The sequence below is a fragment of the Lepus europaeus genome, chromosome 18 (assembly GCF_033115175.1).
Source record: "Lepus europaeus isolate LE1 chromosome 18, mLepTim1.pri, whole genome shotgun sequence".
In the NCBI taxonomy this organism is placed as follows: domain Eukaryota; kingdom Metazoa; phylum Chordata; class Mammalia; order Lagomorpha; family Leporidae; genus Lepus; species Lepus europaeus.
The window spans coordinates 51,636,129-51,660,760 of record NC_084844.1 but is presented as its reverse complement, the minus strand read 5'-3'; the positions used below and the strand labels follow the sequence as shown (position 1 = coordinate 51,660,760).

The window sequence follows — 24,632 nt, the reverse complement described above, 5'->3', positions numbered from 1 at the left end:
TGTGCCAGGCTGAAGCCAGGGGCCAGGAACCCCATCTGGATCTCCTAGGTGGGTGGCAGGGACCAAGTACTCGGGCCATCCTCTGCTGTCTTCCTAAGTGCATCAACAGGAAGCTAGCTCAGAAGCTGAGCAGCTAGGGTTTGACCTGTGATATGGATGTAGGCATCCCAAGAAACAGCTTAATCTGCTTTGTCATAATGCCCTCCCCAAGCAGTGTTTTAACTGCTGGGCCAGGCACGCACTCCTAAAATCCAAACTTCTAAACTTGTTTCAAGCCATTCAGGCTCTGGTCCAAGGCAACCCTTGCAGCCATGTTTCCTTTCCAAGATGGTTCCACTTGTTAGACTTTTTTTTTTTTTTTAATTTATCTGTTTATTTGAAAGGCAGAGTTACAGAGAGGTAGAGGCAGAGAGAGAGAGAGAGAGAGAGAGAGAGAGAGAGAGAGAGGTCTTCCATCCACTGGTTCACTCCCCAGGTGGCTGCAACAGCTGGAATTGTGCCGATCTGAAGCCAAGAGGCAAGAGTTCTTACAGGTCTCCCACGTGGGTGCAGGGGCCCAAGGACTTGGGCCATCTTCCACTGCTTTCCCTGGCCATAGTAGAGAGCTGGATGGGAAGTAGAGCAGCCAAGACTCGAACTAGCGCTCATATGGGGTGCTGGCACTGTGGGCAGCGGCTTTACCCGTCATGCCACAGCGCCGGCCCCTAGATTCTTCTCAGTACTTCAAGTACACTCTACACTCCTTCTTGTATATGGCCTTTGGCGCATGCCATTCCCTAGTCTGAAATGCTGTTCTCTTTCCTCCCTCCCTCCTTCCCTCCCTCTCTCTATCTCTTTCTTTCAAGCTTTATTTACTTTATTTGAAAGGGAGAGTTACAGAGATACAGAGAAAGAGAGAGTGAGATCTTCCATCTGCTGGTTCACTCTCCAAATGGCCGCAGTGACTGTAGCTCGGCCAACCCAAAGCCAGGAGCCAGAAGCTTCTTCTGGGTCTCCCATGTGGGTGCAAGGGCCCAAGCACTTGGGTCTTCTTCTGCTTCTTTCCCAGGTGCACTAGCAGGGAGCTGGGTCAGAAGTGGAGTAGCTGGGACTCAAAGTGGAGCCCGTATGGGATGCCGGCATCTCAGGCAGTGGCTTTATCCACTACAGCACAGCGCCGGCCCCGCTCCTTTTCCTCACCCCTATTCTTTGCCAGAATATACAATGACTAGAGCAGATGAAGCGGAGTCAGCAACAGGACTGTTGCTGCCATTTCTAAGATTTGTTTCTCTATTGCTTATGAGTCCAAATCCAAACCTTTCAGTCTGACAGTCAGCAAGCAATTTTTTTTTTTTTTTTGGGAAAAGCAGAGAGAAAGAGAGATAGAGACAGAGATCCTCCATCGGCTGGCGCTCACCCTCAAATGCCTGGCAAGCGAAAACCAGGAGCCTGAAACTCAATCTGGGCAGCCTATGCCAGTGGCAGTGACCCAAGCACAGCAGCCATCACCTGCTACCTCCCAGGGTGCTCACTGGCAGGAAGATAGATGAGAAGCACCCCCAGTACTCAAGCCCAGGCACCCTGAAGCTGGATGTGGGGCCCCCAAGTGCTATGCCAAATGTTGGCCCCTAAAACAAAATGTCGGCACACCTTGACAATCTGCCCACTGAATTTCTTTAACTCTCCCCACCCCTTATCAGAATCCTGCCGATTGTCTCTTTACTGTTTCTGCCTCCCTAGTTGCTGTTATTCTGTTGGAGGCATTTCTTTCTTTCTTTTTTTTTTTTAGTAGCCATTTAAATAGTGGTATAGTCGCAATTTCATCATAGACCCAATTCATTTCTCAGTGTATAATTTTCTTTAGCAACTTAATTGCCTGCTAGGGCTGTGACTATGACTAATATGCTAATGCTCCTACTTCCCCAGCCCAGACCTCTTCTGGGCTACACATTGTGTCCATCCACCTGCAAGACAGTTATTATTTGTTGTACCAGGAACTGTGTTAGGTACTGGATCTATAAGGTGGGGAAAAACAGACATGGAACCCAGTCTCTGACCTCACAGAGCTCAGAGTGTGATGGCAGAAAACAAACTGCCATCTGGACAAATTATTAACATTACAACCATGATGCATGCCATGAAGGAATACAGTAAGTTTTGAGAGTGAGGCAGGAGACCTAACCTAACATGGGTATAGTGGGAGGCTAAGAAAATTATATTTAAGGGGCCAGCATTGTGGTGCAGTGGGTTAAGCCACCACCTGCAATGCCAGCATCCCATACAGGTGTCAGTTCAAGTCCTGGTTGCTCCATTTCCAATCCATCTCGGACACCTGCATCCATGCGGGAGATCTGGTTGGAGTTCAATGCTGCTGGCATTAGCCTGATCCAGGCCTGGCCATTGTGGCCACTTGGGGAGTGAACCAGCAGGTGGATGTGCTCGCTCGCTCTCTCTCTCTCTCTCTCTCTGTAATTCTGCCTTTCAAATAATTGAATCTTTTAAAAAAACTTTGCAGGGATATGAAAAACTTTGACTGGATTAATTGATCTCCTTCAGTTTAAAAGAAGGCCAATACGCCAAATAAATAAATAAATAAATAAATATATATCTTTAAATACTTACATATTTTTTCTTATTGCATTTCTTTTTACCTTTTTATTTTAAGATTTATTTGAGGCCGGCACTGCGGCTCAATAGGCTAATCCTCTGCCTACGGCGCCGGCACCCTGGGTTCTAGTCCCGGTCGGGGCGCCGGATTCTGTCCTGGTTGCCCCTCTTCCAGGCCAGCTCTCTGCTGTGGCCAGGGAGTGCAGTGGAGGATGGCCCAAGTGCTTGGGCCCTGCACCCACAATGGAGACCAGGAGAAGCACCTGGCTCCTGGCTTCGGATCAGCGCCGTGCGCCGGCCGCAGTGCGCCGACCGCAGCTGCCATTGGAGGGTGAACCAACAGTAAAGGAAGACCTTTCTCTCTCTCTCTCTCACTGTCTACTCTGCCTGTCAAAAGAAAGAAAAAAGAAAAAAAGAAAAAAAAAGATTTATTTGAATGGCAGAGATACGGGGTGGGGGGAAGAGAGAGAATTTTTTAAAAAAGATTTATTTATTTATTTGAAAGTCAGAGTTACACACAGAGAGGAGAGGCAGAGAGAGAAAGAGAGAGAGAGAGAGAGAGAGAGAGAGAGATCTTCTATCTGTTGGTTCACTCCCCAAATGGCTGTGATGGCCGGAGCTGAGCCAGGCTGAAGACAAGAGCCAGGAGCTTCTTCCAGGTCTCCCATGTGGATGCAAGGGCCCAAGGACTTGGGCCATCTTCCACTGCTTTCCTAGACACATTAACAGGGAGGTGGATCGGAAGTAGAACAGCTGGGACTTGAACTGGCGCCCATATGGGATGTTGACACTGCAGGCAGAGGCTTAACCTTCTATGTCACAGCCCTAGCCCTTTAAATGTTTGTTTGTTTGTTTGTTTGTTTAAAGAAAGAAAATAAAGTTATATTTAAGCTGGAACCTGAAAGAGAAATTTGTTGAAAACAAGGGATTAGGGCTGGCATTGTGGCGAATCAGGTAGGGCCGCTGCCTGAGACGCCAGCATCCCATATGGGTGCCGGTTCAAGTCCTGACTGCTCCACTTCAGGTCCAGCTCCCTGCTATTGCACCTGAGAAAACAGCGGAGGATGGCCCAAGTACTTGGAAGAAGCTCCTGGCTCCTGGCTCCTGGCTTGGCCTGGCCCAGCTCAGACCATTGCAGCCATTTGGAGAATGAGCCAGCAGATGGAAGATCTCTCTGTCTCCCTCTCAATTCAAATAAATAAAATAAATCTTTTATAAAAAAAAGAAAAGGAAGGAAGGAAGAAAGAGAGAGAGAAAGAAAGAAAGAGAAAGAAAGAAAGAAAGAAAGAAAGAAAGAAAGAAAGAAAGAAAGAAAGAAAGAAAGAAAGAAGGGATCATCTCTATTTGTATGGCCCATGGACCCCTCAAACTCAAGGAGCAAAGCAAACTCATTCAACTCATTATCTTCTCCCCTGAACCTCTGTCTCTGTGTTCCCTCTTCCTGGTTGGAGTCACTGTTCATTCTGTAGGCCAAGCTAGAAACCTGGGAATTGTCTCACGTTCCATCTACTTCATTGGCTCCTGACTGCCAACACATCTCATCCTCCATCGCCAAATCTTGCTAATTCTGCTTCTAACAGGCTCAGATTCACCCTGCACCTGCACAGGAACCCACCTTCCCCACAGCCTTAATCCTAGCGGGTCTTCAGCATCCCTTAGCTGTGACCACTGCCTTCCAGGACCACCTTTACTCTTCAGCCTGGTCTCCACAGTTGTAAAATGCAAATCTTATCACAGTGTGTTACTGCTTCAAATTTTTCAATGGCTCTAACAGTACAGAAAAAACCATTCTCCTTAACCTGATTTACAGGACTTCACAGTTTAACTTCTTGTGGCTCCCCAAGTCACAGCAAATACTATTTGAACTCTGGTAACCGTGCTCCTCAAAGGCCATGCATTTTCTGTGTTTCTGCACCATTGCCTCCCTCATTCTCTCCGGAATACTGTGGCTGCATTTCTCCCCCAGCAAACTCCTGCTCATCCCTTGCATCAACTCCTCTGGGTGGTCTTCCCTGACCACTCCTGAGAACACTAACCAATGTCTGCTCAGAATTCCCCTCCTTACATCTATCACAGCCTCCGTCAAACTGTATGCGTTTATATATTTAATCGTTGCTTTGCCAATCTATTACACGTGCCTTGCTACCTTGCAATGTGTTTTTGTCTTTGTAACCCTTAGCACTGAGCGCATTGATTGGAACATAGTGTGAGTACAAATAAATATTGGCTAAATGATTACATGCAGACGGTTCTAATGTCTGTATTTTTTTTTTTTTTTACTTTCTCCTAATTTCTTATCTTAGTTCAGGAATACGAAGTTTTCCCGCTACTATCCTCACTTTTGAAAATTTTTCCTCTTTTGAATTTCCTCAATATTTAAGACACGGGATCTTGCACCAGCCTAGCTGCATTTGCTTTTCGGTGGTGCCTTGAGACGACTCGTTAGCCTCGCATTTTATCAGACTCCGCTCAGGGCGACAACCTCCAGTCTCAAATATCCTATAGCGCAGAGACGCTCACGAGAGTCCGTGCGTGCGCGCCGCTCAGCGCCTGCGCGCCGGGCACTTTTTGCTTTTCGACTCCCCCCACCCCTTTTTTTTTTTTTTTTTTCTTGGGAGCGTGCGCACCAAGACAGACAAAGGTGAGGAAAGTGACCAAGCAGTCATGCAGGCGCATGCCCACCCCGAACTTGTCCGAGCGCGGCGGCGCTCCCGGGGCGCAGAGGGCGTGGCCTGAGCGCGAGCGGCCGAGACCCAATCCGATTGAGCGAGCGCGGCTCCTCCCTCCCCGCTATTGGCTAGCGCCAAGTGTTGTGGGGCGGGGAAAGGAAGAGATGGGGGCTGTGGAGGGGCGGGTGGGGAAGAAAGAGGGCTAATCTCGTTCTGCGCAAGCGCAAGGAAGCGACCACGAGAGGGCGTGAGAGAGCGAAAGGGAATGTGGAAGCCCTGATGCGCTGGCGAGCGCGAGCTGGGTCGCCGGCCTTGACGCCTGCGCCGTGGGCCTCGGGGTCCCGCGCGCGGCGGGCGGGTGCCCGGTGCGCCTGCGCAGTAGGCGGCGGCGGCAGGGGGAGGTGGAGGCCGTGGAGCGGCAGCGGCAGCAGCGGGTCCCGGGACTGGGGCAGCAGCGGGGGCGGCGGCGGGCGGAAGCTGAGGTGACGAAGGCAGCGGCGGCGGCGGCCGTTTCCCTCACGGTGGCGGAGACCAAGGCGGCGGCGGCGGACGGGGAGCGGCCCGGCCCCGGCCCCCTGCTCGTTGGCTGTGGCAGGGCCGCCGTGGGGCCGGCCCGGCTCCCGCCCCCCGCGGCTCCCCCTCCGGCTCCTCCTCCGGGGAGACGCCGGGGGCCTGGCCCGGCCCGCACTCAGACCGCGGCTGCAGCCGCCGCCGGGGGCGTCGGAGGCGGCGGCGGCGGCGCCATGGGCGGCCTGGCCTCTGGGGGGGATGTGGAGCCGGGACTGCCGGTCGAGGTGCGCGGCTCCAACGGGGCCTTCTACAAGGTGAGGCGGCGCGCCGGCCGGGGACCCCGTCTTTAGCTAGCCGGAGCAGGCAGAGCGGGGCGGGCCGGGGTTCTGGAGCTGAGTCCTGACCCGTAGAACCTTCGACCCGTGCTCCCACCGCAGCCCTCCCCGGGAGACTGCCGGGAGTTCTCTCTCTCCCTCCCATTTTTGACTCCGCTCCTATACCTGCTTTTACCTTCAGCTCAGAATAAAATCGGGGCATTGCTGTGCCTGGATCGGCGCTCCCCGACCCCCAGGAGAAACCTCTTTCCTCAGCTTAATTGACTTTCCCTGTTTCCTATTGGAAGCCGTACCTTAGGCCCTGAACTCGCTGTGCCACAGCGCCCGCCCCATACCTTAGCCTTTAATCACCTCTTCTCCGCGGTCCAAGCACATGGACAATTCTTTTCTTCTCCCACATGACCCCCTTGGGAAGGCCCTCTGTCCCATATTAGCTCCTTTATCCTCAGAGAGGCCTCTGCCTACTGGCTCTGGAAGGCTCACCCCACTTTCGCCTTACATCGCCGTTCCCAACCCAAGGAGAAACGGTCAACATCCGTTTATGACTTTTGGCATCTCTGGCTTCAGGTTGTATCGGTGATATTGCCTTCCAGCTAGCCGTAAAGTGGCCTCTGCTCATAAGTCTGGCACCCCAGCCCCCCTTCAGTCCCGGGCCAGCCCGGTGGTCTACCGTTCTACCCAGGGGAAGGTTTCCGTTTGTTATCTTGCCTTGACCTCAGATACATTCAGGTCATTCATACAGCTGTATGTTGATGGTAAGCTTCCTATGCATGGTGTCTAAAAGGGAGTCTCCCCATGATCCCTTCCATTTCTCTTTTTAAGGATTTCCACTTCTAGAAGACTTTTGGCCATCTCTCCCAGTTCTGGAATCCTGCGGCCTGTTTTTGGAAGGAAAAGGGGACTATCCTTCAAAGACCCTTGCTTCTTTCAGCTCCCTCCTTGCCCAGGATTGGTTTCCTTAGGATTCTTTTTACTACTGCTTTATTTGTTTAGAATCCATTTTCTTGAACTTTTTGTCCCCATTTAGATGATGCCATACAGAGAGAGACCTTTTTAGCCACTCAAAGAATTTTTCTTTGTGTGATTGTTGCTAATCCTAACCTCTTTGGGACTTTGTGTCTGGAATTGTCCCAGAAATTTTCCTGATTCCTGTCTCATTCTCTCATTTCATCTTGAGGAGTCGCAAAAGAGAGATCTTCCCGGGGCCAGCTCTCCTTCAGTTCCCTTCTGGGCTTTCCCCCTACAAAGACCTCTCAATCTGCCCATGCCCTTGGAAGTGGCTGAGCTGATGACTGTGATGTCGTCTCTTACTACAGCTGGAAAGGGTCTTGCCCTTGGTTGGAGTGGATGGTAACTGCCTGCACTTCAGGTGATAAGCTCATTGTAGTCATTTTTTACTCTCTGTAAGTACCTATTCACTCTTTGCTTCCTTCATTCCCCAGATTGCTGTATATCTGTTCTTAACTCATCCTCTCAGTTCAAGTCTTTGGCCTTTTATCCTAATATTTCTGTAATCCCCAGGAACCACCTTATTACACTTCTAGCTGAAGGAAGCTCCCAGCTGATTGCTTTTGTCATTTTTTGCATACTTTCCTAACTCTTAGGACTTTTTCTTCATTTCTGTTTTCTTTGGCAGAACGTCTCTAATTCCTTTCTGGTTCTGATAGAGCACATTTGCCTCTTAGCATCCTTTCCTCCAGTCTTGCATTACCTTTGTTGAAAACCCTGCCTCATAAGATGTTAGCCTTGTTTATCCCAGTATCTTGTCTTTCATCTGAGTCCTGCCCACCCCCGAGTTCTGGAGTCCAAGAGAAATGATTCTTAAATTGAGTCTGAGATCAAGGTAATGATGTTTGCTTTTGTTCTAGGAAGCCTGACAGCCAGGCACAGCTGGGAAAGAATGGTACCCACTTCACAGTAAATGTGTCAAACAGCTGGGAAGGGCCATCTTTCCTGTAATGCATACCTAAGTGTACAACAGGAAGTCTCCGACTTTCCCTTTTTGCTCTTGGGCTGTGGCCATGAGTGACTTGAAGAATTGGGGCACTGAGTACTTTGAATCAGAGTGGAGTTTGGGGTTGAACTGAAAGCCAGGTAATGTGGATTTTGTGTTCTGGCAACATTAGCATTTTTTGTCCCATACCCAAGGGAAAAAAACAACAAAACAAATCTCTGAATTGAGACTAATCTTTCTTCAGCTCAGTGTCATATAGATATTTATCCATTCTGACCTTGCTGCTGATTTAATTTAATATTCATGACTCAGCAAACTTTAGTGTAGGTCAAGGAATGTTTCTACTGCTTCTGGAACTCTAAGTTTGGGAAGCTGCCTTTCTCCGAATTGGGTCTTACTGTTGGTTTTCTTCTGGTGTGCATGTCAGATTTGGGATCTAAGTTACTCTGTTGTTCTCCCACCAGCCTATCCGCTTCTGTTGGAAGTTAATGTATTTTACTCTTTTAAGTTGTACTCTCCCAAGCAAGATATCTTTTCACCTTCCAGGGAACAATCATCTCCTTTTTAAAACATATATATATATATTTAATTTGAAAGGCAGAGGGAGAAATAGAAGAGATCTTAATCTGCTGGTTATTCCCCAAATGGCTGCAATGGATGGGGCTGGGCTAGGCTGAAGCCAGCATCTCAGAACTCCATCCAAGTCTCCCACGTAGGTGGCAGGAGTCCAAGTACTTGAGCTGTCTTCACTGCTTTCCCAGGTGCATTAGTAGGAAGCAGGGTCAGAATTGTAGCAGCTAGGACTCAAACTGGCATTGGCATCGCAGTTGGCATTGCCTGGATATCTTGATTCCCACTCTTTTCTGAATAAATGTGGTGTCTTAAACCCCAGTACACCATCTCTTGGTGCTTTTCTCCTGTAACCCTTTTCTTTTGAGAGCCTAGGACTGGAAGACAGGGTGAATGTGGAGACCAAGGAAACACAAGGACCTAGGAATCTGGGGCTCTATTCCTGTGTCTGCCTGGTGCTAGGCCCAGCAGCCAAAGCCAGGATATGCTCTGGCCACTGAAGCAAGTTATCCTCTGGATTTCTGCACTTTTCCAATGAGCATGGACTAAGCAAAATTACCTACCACGGGTATCCTTGATGGGGGAGAAGCTAGTATCTGGGGTGCATGGGTGGAATTAAGGAGCAGAGACGGGATTGGAACAAAGGGGGAGAGCTTGTTTTGGGAATATTTAAAGGAAAAGATCTGGAATTATCAGGATGGTTGATACTTGCTTGACTTGCTGAGCCATGTGAGGGATGACTCCACTCAGAGCCTCCCATTTCTGCCTTGGAAACTGGTGGCTTGAAAAGCCATGGTGGTTCTGCTGCTCACCCTGAGGGCCAACCCCAAAATGGCAGAGCAGCTCTGGGTTAGAGCCATAGGCGTAACCTTTGTCAGTGAATGGGTTGGAGAGTAGGAATCTCTTTGTGAAAGACAGTTAAGTGACCCTCTTCTCCATCTATGTCTTTGTGTTTCCTGCTGTCTCATCTCTGAAATGTTCAGATAATAAGTAATTCTGTCTTAATAAATTACTTCTAAGGCTTGGAGATAGATATATTTTTTTAAAGATTTATTTATTTATTTGAAATGCGGAGTTAGAGGTCTTCCATCAGCTGGTTCACTCCCCAGATGGCCACAGTGGCGGAGCCAGGAGCTTCTTCCAGATCTCCACATGGGTGCAGGGGCCCAAGGATTTGGGCCATCTTCTAGTGCTTTCCCAGGTTATAGCAGAGATCAGAAGTGGAGCAGCCAGGACTCAAACCGGTGCCCAAATGGGATGCTGGCGCTGCAGGCAGCGGCTTTACCTGCTACAGCACAGTGCTGGCTCCAAGATAGACATTTTGAATAAAGGATTTGGACATAGTCAACTAAGAGGGCTGGTTGAAATGTTTCTAGGAATTCTTATAGATCTTTATTAAGAAAGAACTAAGGGAAGAATCCAAAAGAGCATAGAGACCCAGGAAAATAGGAAGAAAAGGGCCTTTAAAGACAAGTGAAGAACTGTAGGAGTGGGGGAAGAATGTTTCTGGATAAGAGAATTTCAGAGAAATATAAAGTATGGCTGAGAAGGGGACCAGGAAATATAGGAGAACTGACGCCTTGGGCAGTAGTAAGACTCAAAGAACTGGGGTTCCCTTACAAGGTCCTAACCCTAAAGAGAAGGTGGCTTGTATCAAAGTGAAGTTCAGGTTTAGATTTTTCTCACCATGGGGAAACACTGATAAAAGTATTCATGATTGACCAGTTATGTGAGGTGGAAGCTGTGTGTTCTCTGGGGCATTTTGGGTATTTTTTCTGCCACTCTCAGCCTTGTCCCTAACTGTAAACCTGTAGAGTACTTTGTGTATCCACCTTTGGAAACTGATTTTTTTTTCTTTGAAGAGCCAGAGGTGCCATTTCTAAGTGAATGAGGTTTTTTTGTTTTTGTTTTTTATTTGAAAGGCAGAGTGACAGAGAAAGGGATCTTCCATCTGGTGGTTCACTCCCCCAAATGCCTGCCATAGCCAGGGCTAGACCTGGCTGAAGCCAAGAGCCTATAACTCCATCCAGGTCTCCCATGTGGGTGGCAGGGACCTAAGTACTTGGACCATTGGACCATTTTTTTTTTTTTAATTTTTTTATTTTTTATTTTTTTATTTTTGACAGGCAGAGTGGACAGTGAGAGAGAGACAGAGAGAAAGGTCTTCCTTTTGCCGTTGGTTCACCCTCCAATGGCCGCCGGGGTAGCGCGCTGCGGCCGGCGCACCGCGCTGATCCGATGGCAGGAGCCAGGTGCTTCTCCTGGTCTCCCATGGGGTGCAGGGCCCAAGGACTTGGGCCATCCTCCACTGCACTCCCTGGCCACAGCAGAGAGCTGGCCTGGAAGAGGGGCAACCGGGACAGGATCGGTGCCCCGACCGGGACTAGAACCCGGTGTGCCGGCGCCGCGAGGCAGAGGATTAGCCTAGTGAGCCGCAGCGCCGGCCTGGACCATTGTTTTATGGCTCCTAGGCACACTAACAGGAAACAAAGTGGGAAGGGCAGAGGAACAGACTTGAACCAGGCGCTTCAATATGGGATGTGGATGTCTCAAGTGGTGGCTTAACCTGCACCACAGTGCCTGCCTCTGAAACCTTTACTTTGTACATCTTTTAAAGTTGATACACAATGAACTATACACATTTTAAAGTGTACAATGTAAGTTTTTACTTGTGTATGTAATTGGGAAACCATAATGACTCCATCAACCCCTTATCTACTTTCCTGTTACTGTTCTCATGTTAATTTGACAGAGGTGTGAAGAGGAGGTTTAACAGAGAAAAGATAGTTTTTTCAACAGCCAGTGTTGAAACAGCTGGATATCCAGAGATGAAAAGTGAAATTTTTGTCTGGTCTTACTGTATTTATGACATTTGACTCAGAATGTGTCATAGACCTGAGTATAAGACAGAAAAGCATAAACTTGAAGAAAACGTAAAAGAAAACCTTTGTGGCCTTGTATTAAGCAGAGAGTTCTTAGATATGAAACGAGAAGTACAGTCCATAAAAGAACAAGTTCATAAATTGGACTTTACCCAAATTAATAATCCCTAATTTTGAATGTTATAAATAGGGTCGATAAGGCAGAAGAATTGGGAACATAGGGTTGAACAGTAGCTTTGGCCTCGTTAGTGACAGAGAAAAAAGGAGGTGGACCTGTTTTGAGTTATTCCTGCTCCTCAGCACAGTCCTAAGGTTGAGGCCCCCATACATTTTATTCTCCTTAACAGCAGTGTCCATTTTTCATGATCCCAAATATCTGACATCTTTTATATCCCAAGTTTTTCCTTCTGTAAACTCTGTTCATCCTTGGTAACTTCTGCAGTGTCCTTATTCTGTTAGTACCCGGGCATTAGGCCCCGTGTCTGGCCGAGTCCCGTGCTATAGTGGGGGGCTAGCCCCTCCTCTCTTGGCAGATCCTGATGTCCGCTAGGTGCTCCAGGACAGCCTCACGCTGTCTCATGGGATATTCTTAGCCTTGCTGAAGGTTGTTGGTATTTTAATTGAACTTTGGCAGGCTGCTCAGTGCACAGAGGGCAGCCGGGGAGGCCTCTGGAAGCCATGCTAGACCACCAGTTTACAGGCCGTACTCATGCAGGTGGTCCTTACCTTGTACTTCTTTCCCACCTCATCTCATTTCTGGATTTTGCCACATACCTCTGTTTCCAATGTTTCTGTCCCTTTATTAAGGTTGTGGTAAAATGTCTTTTTTTTTTTTTTCTAAAATCCACTCTAGGGCTTTGTGAAGGATGTCCATGAAGATTCTGTTACCATCTTCTTTGAAAACAAGTAAGACCTTGGGACTAGAGAATCCAGCATACTAGGTCCTAGAAGGAGAGTGGAGAAGAGGGGGCAGCTGAGTCCTATGAGGCATGTAATAGGTGGGGGAGAGCTGAGGGTGTGGGTGGGCAACTTACCTGGATCCCATGAGAGGAGAGGGCTGAGAATTTGGTGAGGTTGGGCTTAGCTGACCCACTGGCTGGATTCTAGCAAGAGACAGATGACAGTACAATGGAGCCAGGCTGAGGGCTAGCCTCTGAGGACCAGGGAGGGTGGAGATTTCTCTGTTGGCAGTAACCCCTTTCTGCAGGAAAGGGCAGCATGTCATCCTGAATAACGTTCATGGCACTGTTTGTTTTGCAGCTGGCAGAGTGAGAGACAGATTCCTTTTGGGGATGTCCGGCTACCACCTCCCGCCGACTATAATAAGGAGATCACGGAAGGGGATGAGGTGGAGGTAAGGGCCAGTGTCCAGAGCACGTGAACTCACTCTCCACATGCCACTTTGCCCAGGATCCTAGGCTTTTCTCTGCTTCCTTCATGGTCCTTCTCCCCAGCTGAGCCACATCCAGCCAGGCAGCTGGTGGAGAAGTAAAAGGCAACAGTTTCCTTCCTGTCACTGTAGCAATCATTCGCACTCTCAGGGGGCTCTCCAGTTGCAGGGGATTCACTTTTCTTTCCTTTATGATAGCATCTAAAATCCAGTGCTGTTTGATTTTTAAGTAGTATCTCTTTTCTTTGGTTTCTGTTTCTCTTTTTTAAAGTTTTTTTTTTTTTTTTAAAGATGTATTATTTGAGAGGTAGAGTTACAGACAGAGGGAAAGACAGAGAGAGGCAGAGAGAGGGACCTTCCATTCGCTGGTTCACTCCCCAAATGGCTGCAATGGCCCGAGCTGGGCCAGGCCAAAGCCAGGAGCTTCATCTGGGACTCCCACATGGGTACAGGGTCCTAAGGACTTGGGCCATCTTCCACTGCTTTCTCAGGCACATTAGCAGGGAGCTCAATCGAAAGTGGAGCAGCCGGGACTTGAACCAGCACCCATATGGATTGCTGGTGCTGCAGGCAGTGGCTTCACCTTCTACGCCACAGGTCAGGCCCCTCTTTTCAGCCTCTCTATTTCTTTTTCTTTTATTAAGATTTATTTGAGGGCCGGCGCCACGGCTCACTAGGCTAATCCTCCGCCTTGTGGCGCCGGCACACCGGGTTCTAGTCCCGGTCGGGGCACAAATCCTGTCCCGGTTGCCCCTCTTCCAGGCCAGCTCTCTGCTGTGGCCAGGGAGTGCAGTGGAGGATGGCCCAAGTGCTTGGGCCATGGGAGACCAGGAGAAGCACCTGGCTCCTGCCATCGGATCAGCGCAGTGCGCCGGCCGCAGCGCGCCTACCGCGGCAGCCATTGGAGGGTGAACCAGCAGCAAAAGGAAGACCTTTCTCTCTGTCTCTCTCTCACTGTCCACGCTGCCTGTCAAAAATTAAAAAAAAAAAAAAAGATTTATTTGAGAGGCAGAGTGACAGGTTCATTCCCTCAAATGCTCACATCAGCCAGGGCTAGGCCAGGCTCCAAACCAGGAACCGATAACTCCATCCCAGTCTCCCATGAGGTTGGCAGGGACTCAGGTACTTACGCCATTATCTGCTGCCTTCTCAGGCACATCAGCAGGAAGCTGGATCAGAAGTTAAGTATCCAGGGCCAGCACTGTGGCATAGTAAGCTAAGCCTCCGCCTGTGGCACTGACATCCGATATGGGCGCCAGTTCATGGCGTGGGAAAGCGGTGGAAGATGGCCCAGGTGCTTGGGCCCCTGCACTCATTTGGGAGATCCGGAAGAAGATCCTGACTCCTGGCTTTGTATTAGCCCAAATGGCTGTTGGGCCATTTGGAGAGTGAACCAATGGATGGAAGACCTTTCTTTCTTTCCCTCTCTCTCACTCTGCCTCTCAAATAAAATGAAATCTTTAAAAGAAAAAAGCTGGTATCCAGTATGGGATACAGGCATTTCAAGTGGCAACTTAACCCACTGTGCCACAGTACCTGCCCCTCTGGCTTCCTTTCTTTGGTTTAGGATGCATCTCAGGTATTGAAATGCTTGTTCAGTTCTTGATGGCTTTGAATAATCTTCAAGATCTCTTTTATTTTCAACTTCCCTTCAGGTTTATTCTCGAGCCAATGAACAGGAGCCGTGTGGCTGGTGGCTGGCCCGTGTGCGGATGATGAAGGGAGATGTGAGTGACGGTGTAGGCCTTAGGAAAACTACTGGAGCAAGTATTTTACTCCTAGACAGGTAGGAAGTAGATGCTCAGGCCATCTACAACGTCTCCCTCTTTCTCCTCTGCCAGTTCTATGTCATTGAGTATGCCGCTTGTGATGCCACCTACAATGAGATTGTTACCCTGGAGCGACTTCGGCCAGTTAATCCCAATCCCCTTGCAACCAAAGGCAGCTTCTTCAAGGTTACCATGGCTGTGCCTGAGGATCTGAGAGAGGCGTGAGTGTTAGGGATGTTGGGCGTGGGGGGCAGCCCTCTTTCCAGCCCTAGCCTGTCTTCATCTCCCAGGTCCCACTCGCACTTTGCAGCCTGACCTTTTGTCCCCTGGCCCTCTGAAGCCTTCCTTACTAGGTGTACTCTGACCAACTGCATCGTCCCTAATCTGTGCTTTAACTGTGGTCCCTCTCGTTTTCTCACCTGAACTGTTCAGTGCGTTCTGTACCCTGCCTTCTGAGTGCCTTCCTCTTTCCTGTAGCTGCTCTAACGAAAATGTCCACAAAGAGTTCAAGAAAGCGCTTGGAGCCAACTGCATCTTTCTCAACATCACAAACAGTGAACTCTTCATTCTGGTGAGTTTTTTCTGCCTGAATTTCCCATAAGCCCTTCCAATCGTTTTTCCTTTTCCCCTTTTAACCTCTGCACAAAGGGAAGAACTGAAATACGGTTACATTTATCTGTTAGAGTTCCTTCCTTCCTTCCTTTCTTGCTTGATTTATTTACTTACTTACTTAATTAATTTAATTTATTTATTTGAAAGGCAGAGATTGAACTCCCATCTGCTAGTTCACTCCCCAAAGCCAGGAGCCTGAAACTCCATTTGGTTCTCTGGTGCCAGGGTTCCCAAGCACTTGGGCCATCTGCTGCTGCTTCCCCAGGTACATTAGCAAGGAGCTAGATCAGAAGTGGAGTAGCCAAGATTCAAACTGGTGCTCTGATTTGGGATGCCAGCATTGCAAGCACTGCACTACAATGCTAGGCACTTTAGCGTCATTTATTTATTTTTTACATTTATTTATTTAACTGAAAGAGTTACATAGAGAGCAAGACAGAGAAAGATCCTCCATCTACTGCCTCACTCCCCAGATGTCTGTGACAGCTGGGGCTGGGCCAGGCCAAAGCCAGGGGCAGGAGAAACAGTGCACTTGGTATGCTAGCACTGCACGTAGCAGTCCGACCTGCTGCACCACAACACTGATCCCAACTGCAGGGATGCAGGCATCCTGATTCCCAGTCCCCGGCTCTCCCCAGGTCTGTATTCAAGTGAATTTTAATGACTTTCCATTGGTTTGCTTCCAGTCAACCACGGAAGCCCCTGTGAAGCGGGCGTCTCTGCTGGGTGATATGCATTTTCGAAGCCTGCGCACCAAACTACTCCTCATGTCCCGCAATGAAGAAGCTACCAAGCACCTAGAGGTAATTTGTGGCTCCTTTCCCTCCTGCCAAAGGGTGTTCCTCCTTGTCCCACTCTCCACCCATGCTCTTTGTTTAGAGAGCACAAAGGCCTTTTTTTTTTTTTTTTTTTTTTTAAGATTTATGTATTTATTTGAAAGGGTGACAGAGAGGAGAGAGGTCTTCTATCTGCTGGTTCACTTCCCAAATGGCTACAATGGTCAGAGCTGGGCCATTCCGAAGCCAGGAGCTTCTTCCAGGTCTGCCAGGCAGGTGCAGGGAGGGACCCAAGGACTTGGGCCATCTTCTACTGCTTTCCCAGGCCATATCAGAGAGCTGGATGTGAAGTGGAGCAGCCGGGACTAGAACCGGTGCCCATATGGGATGCTGGCACTGCAAGTGGCAGCTTTACCTGCTATGCCACAGCGCCTGCTCCCCAAAAACAGGTTTCACTTGGCTGTTAAACCTGGATTGACTGTTTTGTTTCAGATTCCTCTAGACGACAGAGTTGTATCATGTTATGGTATAATCTTTTTATGTATATATATATATATTTTATAATTTGAGAGAGACAGAGGTAGAGATGGAGAGGAGAGATATCTCCATCTGCCAGTTAACTCCCTAAGTGGCTGCAATGGCCAGAGCTGGGACAGGCTAAAGCCAGGAGCTGCTGCTTCTGGGTCTCCCATGTGGATGCAGGGGCCCAAGTACTTGGGCCATCTTCAAAGCAGATCAGCAGGGAGCTGGATGGGAAGTGGAGTAGCCTGGACCTGAACTGGCACTCATATGGGATGCTGGCGTCACTCTGTGCTGTGGTGCTGGCCCCGGCGCACTCATCTTCACACTTCAGCCACAGGCTCCTTCCGCCAAGTGAGATTTTACTTGAAGGCACAATGCATAAAACAGATTAACCAGAGCAGCTCTGTCTAAAAGTGGAAAGGGGCATGGCTCTTACTGTCACTGATGCCCTTGTATCACCTCTGGAAACCAAACTACTCTGTGGAATATGTGTGAGAAGTGTTTATACTCCGCTTAATACCGCTGGGCTTGGCCTCCTGCCTTGCTTTGTCATGTAATTGTCCATTTGGCAAATCATTTGATTTCACTGGGCTTTCTCTATCTTTTTTAAGATTTATTTATTTGAAAGGCAGAGTTTTGGGGTGGGCAGGGAGATCTTTTCCATCTGCTTGTTCACTCCCCAAATGGCTGCAAAGGCTGTGGCTGGGCTAGGCTAGGCTAGGCTGAAGCCAAGAGCCTGGAACTCCATCCAGGTCTCTCACATGGGTAGCAGCGGCCCAAGTACCTGGGCCATCTTCCACTCTTTCCCAGATACATTAGCAGGGAGCGGGATTGGAAGTGGAGGAGCTGGGACTTGGACTCGGTACACCACAGTGCCGGCCCCTTAGCTTGACTTTTTTTACCACGACAAAGAGGTAGTTAGACTCGAATATTTCTTCAAATTTTCGAGTCCTGATACACTGTTACTGTCAGATTCCATTTCCTAGGTATTATATCATTCCAGGTGAGTAAGAGATTTTGTGTGTCTTGAACATGCATCCATTTATCAAGTGAACTGGTCATTTGGGGAGGCTTGTCTCTGAGCATGTGCAAATTCTGGATCATGGTGGTATCAGATAACCATTTCGTCAGTGTAAGAACACTGAGAGGGCCAGCGCTGTGGCTCAGTAGGCTAATCTCCCACCTGCGGCGCCGGCACCCCAGGTTCTAGTCCTGGTTGGGGTACCAGAGTCTGTCCCAGTTGCTCCTCTTCCAGTCCAGCTCTCTGCTGTGGCCCGGGAAGGCAGTGGAGGTGGCCCAAGTGCTTGGGCCCTGCACCCGCATGGGAGACCAGGAGGAAGCACCTGGCTCCTGGCTTCGGATCAGCGCCGGTCGTAGCGGCCGTTAGGGAAGTGAACCAACAGAAGGAAGACCTTTCTCTCTGTCTCTCTCTGTCTTAACTCTTCCTGTCCAAAAAAAAACCACTGAGCGGTAAGATTTATTTATTTATTTATTTGAAAAATTGTTACACCGAGAGGGAGAAGCAGAGAGAGGTCTTTCATCCACTGGTTCACTTCCTAGTTGGCCACAATGAGGGGAGCTACACCGATCTGAAGCCAGGAGCCGGGAGCTTCTTCCCGGTGTCCCATGCAGGTGCAGATAGGGACCCAAGGACTTGGACCATCTTCTGCTTTCCCAGGCCATAGCAGGGAGCTGGATTGGAAGTGGAGCAGGCAGGACTTGAACTGGCGCCCATATAGGATGCTGGCACTGCAGGCAGGGGCTTTAACCTGCTGCACCACAGCGCCGGCCCCAAGGCCCACTTCTTAGACATAATAATTGGATCAAACCTTTTTTTTTTTTTTTTTGAAAGGTTATTTATCTATTTGAAAGGCAGAGTTGGGGGGCGGGGTCTGCAGTGCACTGGTTCACTACCCAGATGGCTGCAAGGGTCAGGGCTGGACCAGGCTGAAGCCAAGTGGCAGCAGCTTCTTCCAGGTCTCCCAGGCAGGTACAGGGGCCCAAGAACTCGGGCCGTCTTCCACTGCTTTCCCAGGCCATAGCAGAGAGTTGGATCAGAAGTGTAGCATAGCCGGTGCCGCGGCTCACTAGGCTAATCCTCCGCCTGCGGCGCTGGCACACCGGGTTCTAGTCCGAGTCGGGGTACCGGATTCTGTCCTGGTTGCTCCTCTTCCAGGCCAGCTCTCTGCTGTGGCCAGGGAGTGCAGTGGAGGATGGCCCAAGTGCTTGGGCCCTGCACCCCATGGGAGACCAGGATAAGCACCTGGCTCCTGCCATCGGATCAGCACGGTGCACCAGCCGCAGCACGCCAGCTGCGGTGGCCATTGGAGGGTGAACCAATGGCAAAAGGAAGACCTTTCTCTCTGTCTCTCTCTCTCACTGTCCACTCTGCCTGTCAAAAATTTAAAAAAAAAAAAAAGGTGTAGCAGCTGGGACACGAACCGGGGTCCATATGGGATGCCGGTACCATAGGCAGAGGCCTAGCCTACTACACCATAGTACCGGTCTCATCGGTCTTTTTTTGCTATTACATTTTCTAAAAATTATTTCAAAATATTGCCTATATAAAAGATAGACATGTGCAGACTTCTGTAGAAGACACTTAACAAGTCTGTGTAGATGTTTCCCAAACTCAGTGATGCTTGATCGTCCAGTTTGTTCCCTTTTACCTTCAGCTTTGTCATCTTGTCTAGTGTAAATCCTTGATTTGGGAGTATTTCATCTTGGAATTAGCAGAGTATTTGAAATTTTCTTGTCTTCCTGCCCTTGAGTTCAGGATCCCTGGTTGAGAAGTGTGGTGTTCCATAGGCTCATTTTTTGCTTTTCTCAGTCTCTTGCTTTCTAATCAACTTGTTGGGAGAAGTTGGTATTCATTTAGTTAAGGTTAGTTATTTACACTTTGCAGATCACATGAACTTTGTCAGATCTTCTTGCTGGTATTGAGAGTGGTGTAGGTCAGATGTAGCCACTTAGCAGGTGACAGGTCAGAGGCACAGGGTGTGTGTTTTCTCTCGGATCACACAACCACATAGTGTTAGAGCCAAATCCAGAACTTTGGTGGTTCTTCTGCCCTCAAGCCATTGCTATTTGAAAGTTCCTGAATTTTCTGTATAGTTCCTACCGGTCAGCTGACTCCAGTGTGGTTTTGGTTTTATGTTTTTTTTTTTTTTTTTTTAAGATTGATTTATTTATTTGAAAGGCAGAGTGACAGAAAGTGGGGGGGGGGGGGGGAGAGCGTGCATCCATCTGCTGATTCACTTCCCAGATGGCTGTCATGGCTGGTGGTAGGCCAGCCAAAGCCAGGATTCCATCCAGGTCTCCCTCGTTGGTGGCAGGGGTACTTGGGTACTTGTCTCCCTGGTGCGTTAGCAGGGAGCTGGATCAGAAGCAGAGCAGCCCGGACTCATACTGGCACTCTGATAGGAGATGGCAGCATCACAAGTGGTGGCGTAATCCACTGTGCCACACTGCTAGCCCCCAGCATGCTTCTCTCTGTTACGCAGAGTCTGCTACCTGGCATAGGTGTTCTGCGACTCCACCACCATGACTGTTCGAGTGGTTTTCCTTTCAGACAAGCAAGCAGCTGGCAGCAGCATTCCAGGAGGAGTTTACAGTGCGAGAGGACCTGATGGGACTGGCAATCGGGACTCATGGGGCCAATATCCAGCAGGCCCGAAAAGTACCTGGAGTGACCGCCATTGAGTTGGGGGAAGAAACCTGCACTTTCCGCATCTACGGGGAGGTCAGCACAAGATCTGTCTCCCAGACCCTGTAGTGGGCAGAGGGAAGGGAGCAGAAAATAAGCCCAAGTTATGTGACTTTGCTGAACTTGGTGCAGCATATCTTCCCAAAGATAGGAAGGAAGATGGTCATTTGAGATCCAGGTCCTGTTTTAGTGACGCCACTTCATTCTTCCCCTAGACGCCAGAGGCATGCCGACAGGCTCGGAGCTACCTGGAGTTTTCTGAAGATTCAGTGCAAGTGCCCAGGAACCTGGTTGGTGAGTTGGGTGTGTGTGTATTAAAGAGAATAGAGTTAGGGGCCAGTTGTGAGTCTCCTTAAATGACTCTGGGCTTGTAGTGGGTATTGGTAACTCTTGATTTCACAAGGACAGAAAGTCTATAGTTGGAATAAAAACAAACAAACAAACAAAAAAACGGAAGAATAAATTTCTAGGGATAAAATTTTTTACTTTCATTTTGGTTGAAAGGCAATTACATTTTTTCTTTTTGTTTTAATTTGACAATTAGAAATATAGACAGACAGAAAGGTCTTCCTTCTGTTGGTTCACTCCCCAAATGGCCGCTATGGCCGGCGTTGTGCCGATCTGAAGCCAGGAGCCAGGTGCTTCCTCCTGGTCTCCCATGCGGGTGCAGGGCCCAAGCACTTGGGCCATCCTCCACTGCCTTCCCGGGCCACAGCAGAGAGCTGGACTGGAAGAGGGGCAACCAGGACTAGAACCCGGCGATCATATGGGATGCTGGTGCCGCAGGCAGAGGATTAACCAAGTGAGCCATGGCACCGGTCCCAAAAGGCATTACATTTTCCATCCACTAGTTCACTCTCCAAATGTCTGTAACAGCTAGGGCTGGGTCAGGCCGAAGCCAGGAGCCCAGAACTCCATCTGGGGTCTCCCTTGTGGGTGGCAGGCAGGGACCCAAGTATGCATGAGCCATCGTCTGCTGCCTCCCAGGGTGTGCACTAGCAGGGACCTGGATTGGAAGCTGAGTGGCTGGGACTCGAACTAGGAGCCCCAGTAGGGAACGTGGGCATCCCAGCAGCAGTTTACTGTTGGGTCAGACATCCATCCTTTCTGTAAAACCTAACCAACAACTTAGAAGCAGGAGAATTAACGAAATGCAATCGGTACAGAGAGAGAAGGATGAGGCTGGGAGGCTGTTTCAACGGCCTAATTCCTCCTTTACCCATTTAGGCAAAGTGATCGGCAAGAATGGGAAAGTGATCCAGGAGATCGTGGACAAGTCTGGTGTGGTGAGGGTGCGAGTGGAAGGTGACAATGACAAGAAGAACCCCAGGGAGGAGGTATGGGCCAACTAGGACTAGAGGTTGGTTTCCACAAGTAGGTGGGCTTGTTCTCTGAGGGCTAAGACTTTGGAGGCAGGGAGGATGCACAGAAATTTTGTAGCTGCTCTAGTAACTTTAGAGCTAGACTGATCCCATTGGGTGGGTTCCCCTGGCGACTGGATGGGGCTAGCACGTGGCGTCGTACTGTTCTTCCTGATCAGCTTGCCTTCCCTCTGATCTCAGGGGATGGTTCCCTTCATATTTGTTGGCACTCGAGAAAATATCAGCAATGCCCAGGCCCTGCTGGAGTATCACCTCTCCTACCTGCAGGTACACGAGTCTGAAACCTGGGGAGGGAAGGGCTGGGCAGAGCAGGGCTGAGACTGCTGGTAGATAAAGTCCGCAGCTGTGGCGTGCGGTTCGTTCCTCTGTAGACTGAGAGTGGGAGGTGTGGAAATGTGGGGCTGTGGGGACAGGTCACAGGATTCTGCCTGTTCAGCCAGTGACTTCCTTCCATTCTTGAGAGTAGAGAGACAGAGACGGGGTGAGAAACATGAAGGAAAGGGACTGTCCACTGATCACATTCCTCTGTTTCCTTGCATTTTCTACCAAAACAGGAGGTGGAGCAGCTTCGCTTGGAGAGGCTGCAAATTGACGAACAGCTGCGGCAGATTGGGCTGGGCTTTCGCCCTCCTGGGAGCGGGCGTGGCAGTGGGAGCAGTGACAAGGCTGGCTATACCACTGACGAGAGCTCCTCCTCTTCCCTCCACACGACTCGAACCTACGGGGGCAGCTATGGGGGCCGGGGTCGGGGCCGGAGGACAGGCGGTCCTGCCTATGGTGAGAGTTGTGAGAGCAGGTTCCTTGATGGAAACCTCGGGAAAACTGGGATGGAGATGAGGTGGTGAGTGGCTCTGAATCCATCCCACTGTGCCCTTCAGGCCCCAGCTCAGACCCGTCCACAGCTTCGGAGACGGAGTCAGAGAAGAGAGAGGAGCCCAGCCGAGCTGGGCCTGGTGACCGGGATCCCCCAACGCGGGCAGAGGAGAGCCGGAGGCGGCCCGTTGGAGGCCGGGGTAGGGGACCTCCTCCTGCCCCCCGGCCCACCTCAAGATACAGCTCTTCATCTATTAGCTCAGGTACCAGACAGCTGGGTTTAGGAATGTGGGCTGAAAGGAAAGATGGCCCCCTGACTCTGACCGGTCCTCTTTCTGACTAGTGTTGAAGGATCCAGACAGTAACCCCTACAGCCTGCTGGACACATCTGAACCGGAGCCCCCAGTTGATTCAGAGCCCGGGGAGCCCCCCCCAGCAAGTGCCAGGCGCCGCCGCTCCCGTCGCCGCCGCACTGACGAAGACAGGACTGTCATGGATGGAGGCCTGGAGTCTGATGGGCCCAACATGACAGAGAATGGCCTGGGTGAGTAGTGCCCAGGGTCTGAAAAATGGAGCAGTGGCTGAGAATTGAGGGGTGGGAGATGGGGTGCATGGCTCTTGTTTGTCTCTGCCCTGTAGAAGATGAATCAAGACCCCAGCGGCGTAATCGCAGCCGCCGTCGCCGTAACCGTGGTAACCGGACTGATGGTTCTATCAGTGGAGACCGCCAGCCAGGTCAGCTGCCTCGAGGCCCTCCTCCTACCCAGCAAGAACCTGGGTTTGGGGTTCAGTGGGTGTCTCAGGGCTAGATGTCCGAGTTGCTTTTGAAACTTGCTCCTTTGCCTCCCCCAGTGACTGTGGCTGACTATATCTCACGAGCAGAGTCTCAGAGCCGCCAGCGGCCACCCCTGGAACGCACTAAACCCTCAGAGGACTCTGTTTCGGGACAGAAGGTAGGCAGGCAACATAAAAAAAAAAAAAAAGCCCAAAGAAATTGTACTGAATGAGAGGCTGTAGTGGGACTACAGAGATTTGAGTAGACCAGGGAGGCAAGGCCGCCTCGCTACTACGGGTCCCAGTGAGTGTGACTAGAGCATGAAACCAGGGAGCCTACCGTGGGTCACCAGGTGCAGGGAGAGCTTAGGAAGCAGAAAATGGCATGTGGCAGATCTACTCACCACTGGCTTTTCTTTTTCCACTTCCTCCTCAGGGTGACTCTGTCAGCAAGCTTCCTAAGGGCCCCTCGGAGAATGGGGAGCTCTCTGCCCCCCTGGAGTTGGGTAGTTTGGTGAATGGGGTTTCATAAACCCTCCCGCCCGCATCCATCCCTCCTCCATCTCGCTTGCTGCCCAACACCAGGCCCTCACAGGCCCAACTGACCTGCGCTGGAGCTGCTCTTATCTAGGGGGGAGGGGGGTGGCACAGCAGCTTGGGTCCCCCCTCAACCTCCAGGAGCTAGTGGAGGGGTGCGTAACAGGGTCATCCCCCCTCCCTCTTATCCACCCTACCCAGGGTGAGGGGAGCCTCTCTCCTTCCCCATCAGACTGGATGTGCCTTTATCCTCTAATGCCCCAATCTTTCTCAGAACACCCCCATTCTCCACCTGTTGGTGGGGGTGCTCCTTGACCCACCCAGATTTGACAGTTCAGGGGGGCTCCCCTGCTATCCCTCCTCCCATCCTGTACCCCCCATTTCTGGGGCCTCATCACTGTGGAAGACGGGGATAGTAAGGGTGTAAGTGGGTGGGAGGCATGGGGAAGGTTTTGGAGTAGAACCAGGGGTGTACGGAGGGGGTGACAAGGGCCCCTGGGGGAGGGGGATCAACCTTGTCTGGTGGATGAGAAGGCGTATTTATTTTTCACTGTACAGTATTTAAAAAGAGAATAAAAAAATCCAAATGGCTTTGTAGTTCCTGTGCTTTCCTTGGCCCTGGGGGTTTGTTTCTATAGAACTGATCTGTGTGGCCCTTGCCCTCGCCCTGTTCTTCTGTAGTTTGCTTCCCCCTCTCAAAGGTGGTCTTGTGGGAATTCCTGACATTCCCAGCTGCTTCCGGTGCAGGTGCCCTCCTGGTCCCTAGGAAGGTGGCCTGTTCTTGCTGCTGCCCCCTCCCCCCAGTTTGCTGGTAGAGGGAGCCGGGCCACTCCTATACCCTGAGT

At 50.2% G+C, this 24,632-nt stretch overlaps 1 protein-coding gene across 1 annotated transcript; it reads left to right on the top strand.

Annotated features, from left to right (window-relative positions):
* Window positions 1-5,970: 5,970 nt before the first annotated feature.
* FXR2 (FMR1 autosomal homolog 2) lies at window positions 5,971-24,373 on the top strand. The gene is made up of 17 exons (XM_062216500.1): window positions 5,971-6,079; window positions 12,360-12,412; window positions 12,767-12,860; window positions 14,552-14,623; window positions 14,738-14,886; window positions 15,143-15,236; window positions 15,964-16,080; window positions 20,147-20,317; window positions 20,497-20,575; window positions 21,509-21,618; window positions 21,844-21,930; window positions 22,218-22,440; window positions 22,542-22,739; window positions 22,820-23,020; window positions 23,116-23,211; window positions 23,329-23,429; window positions 23,687-24,373. The coding sequence occupies exons 1-17, from the start codon at window positions 5,999-6,001 to the stop codon at window positions 23,780-23,782; spliced, it is 2,022 nt and encodes a 673-aa protein (XP_062072484.1). The 5' UTR covers window positions 5,971-5,998; the 3' UTR covers window positions 23,783-24,373.
* Window positions 24,374-24,632: the final 259 nt, after the last annotated feature.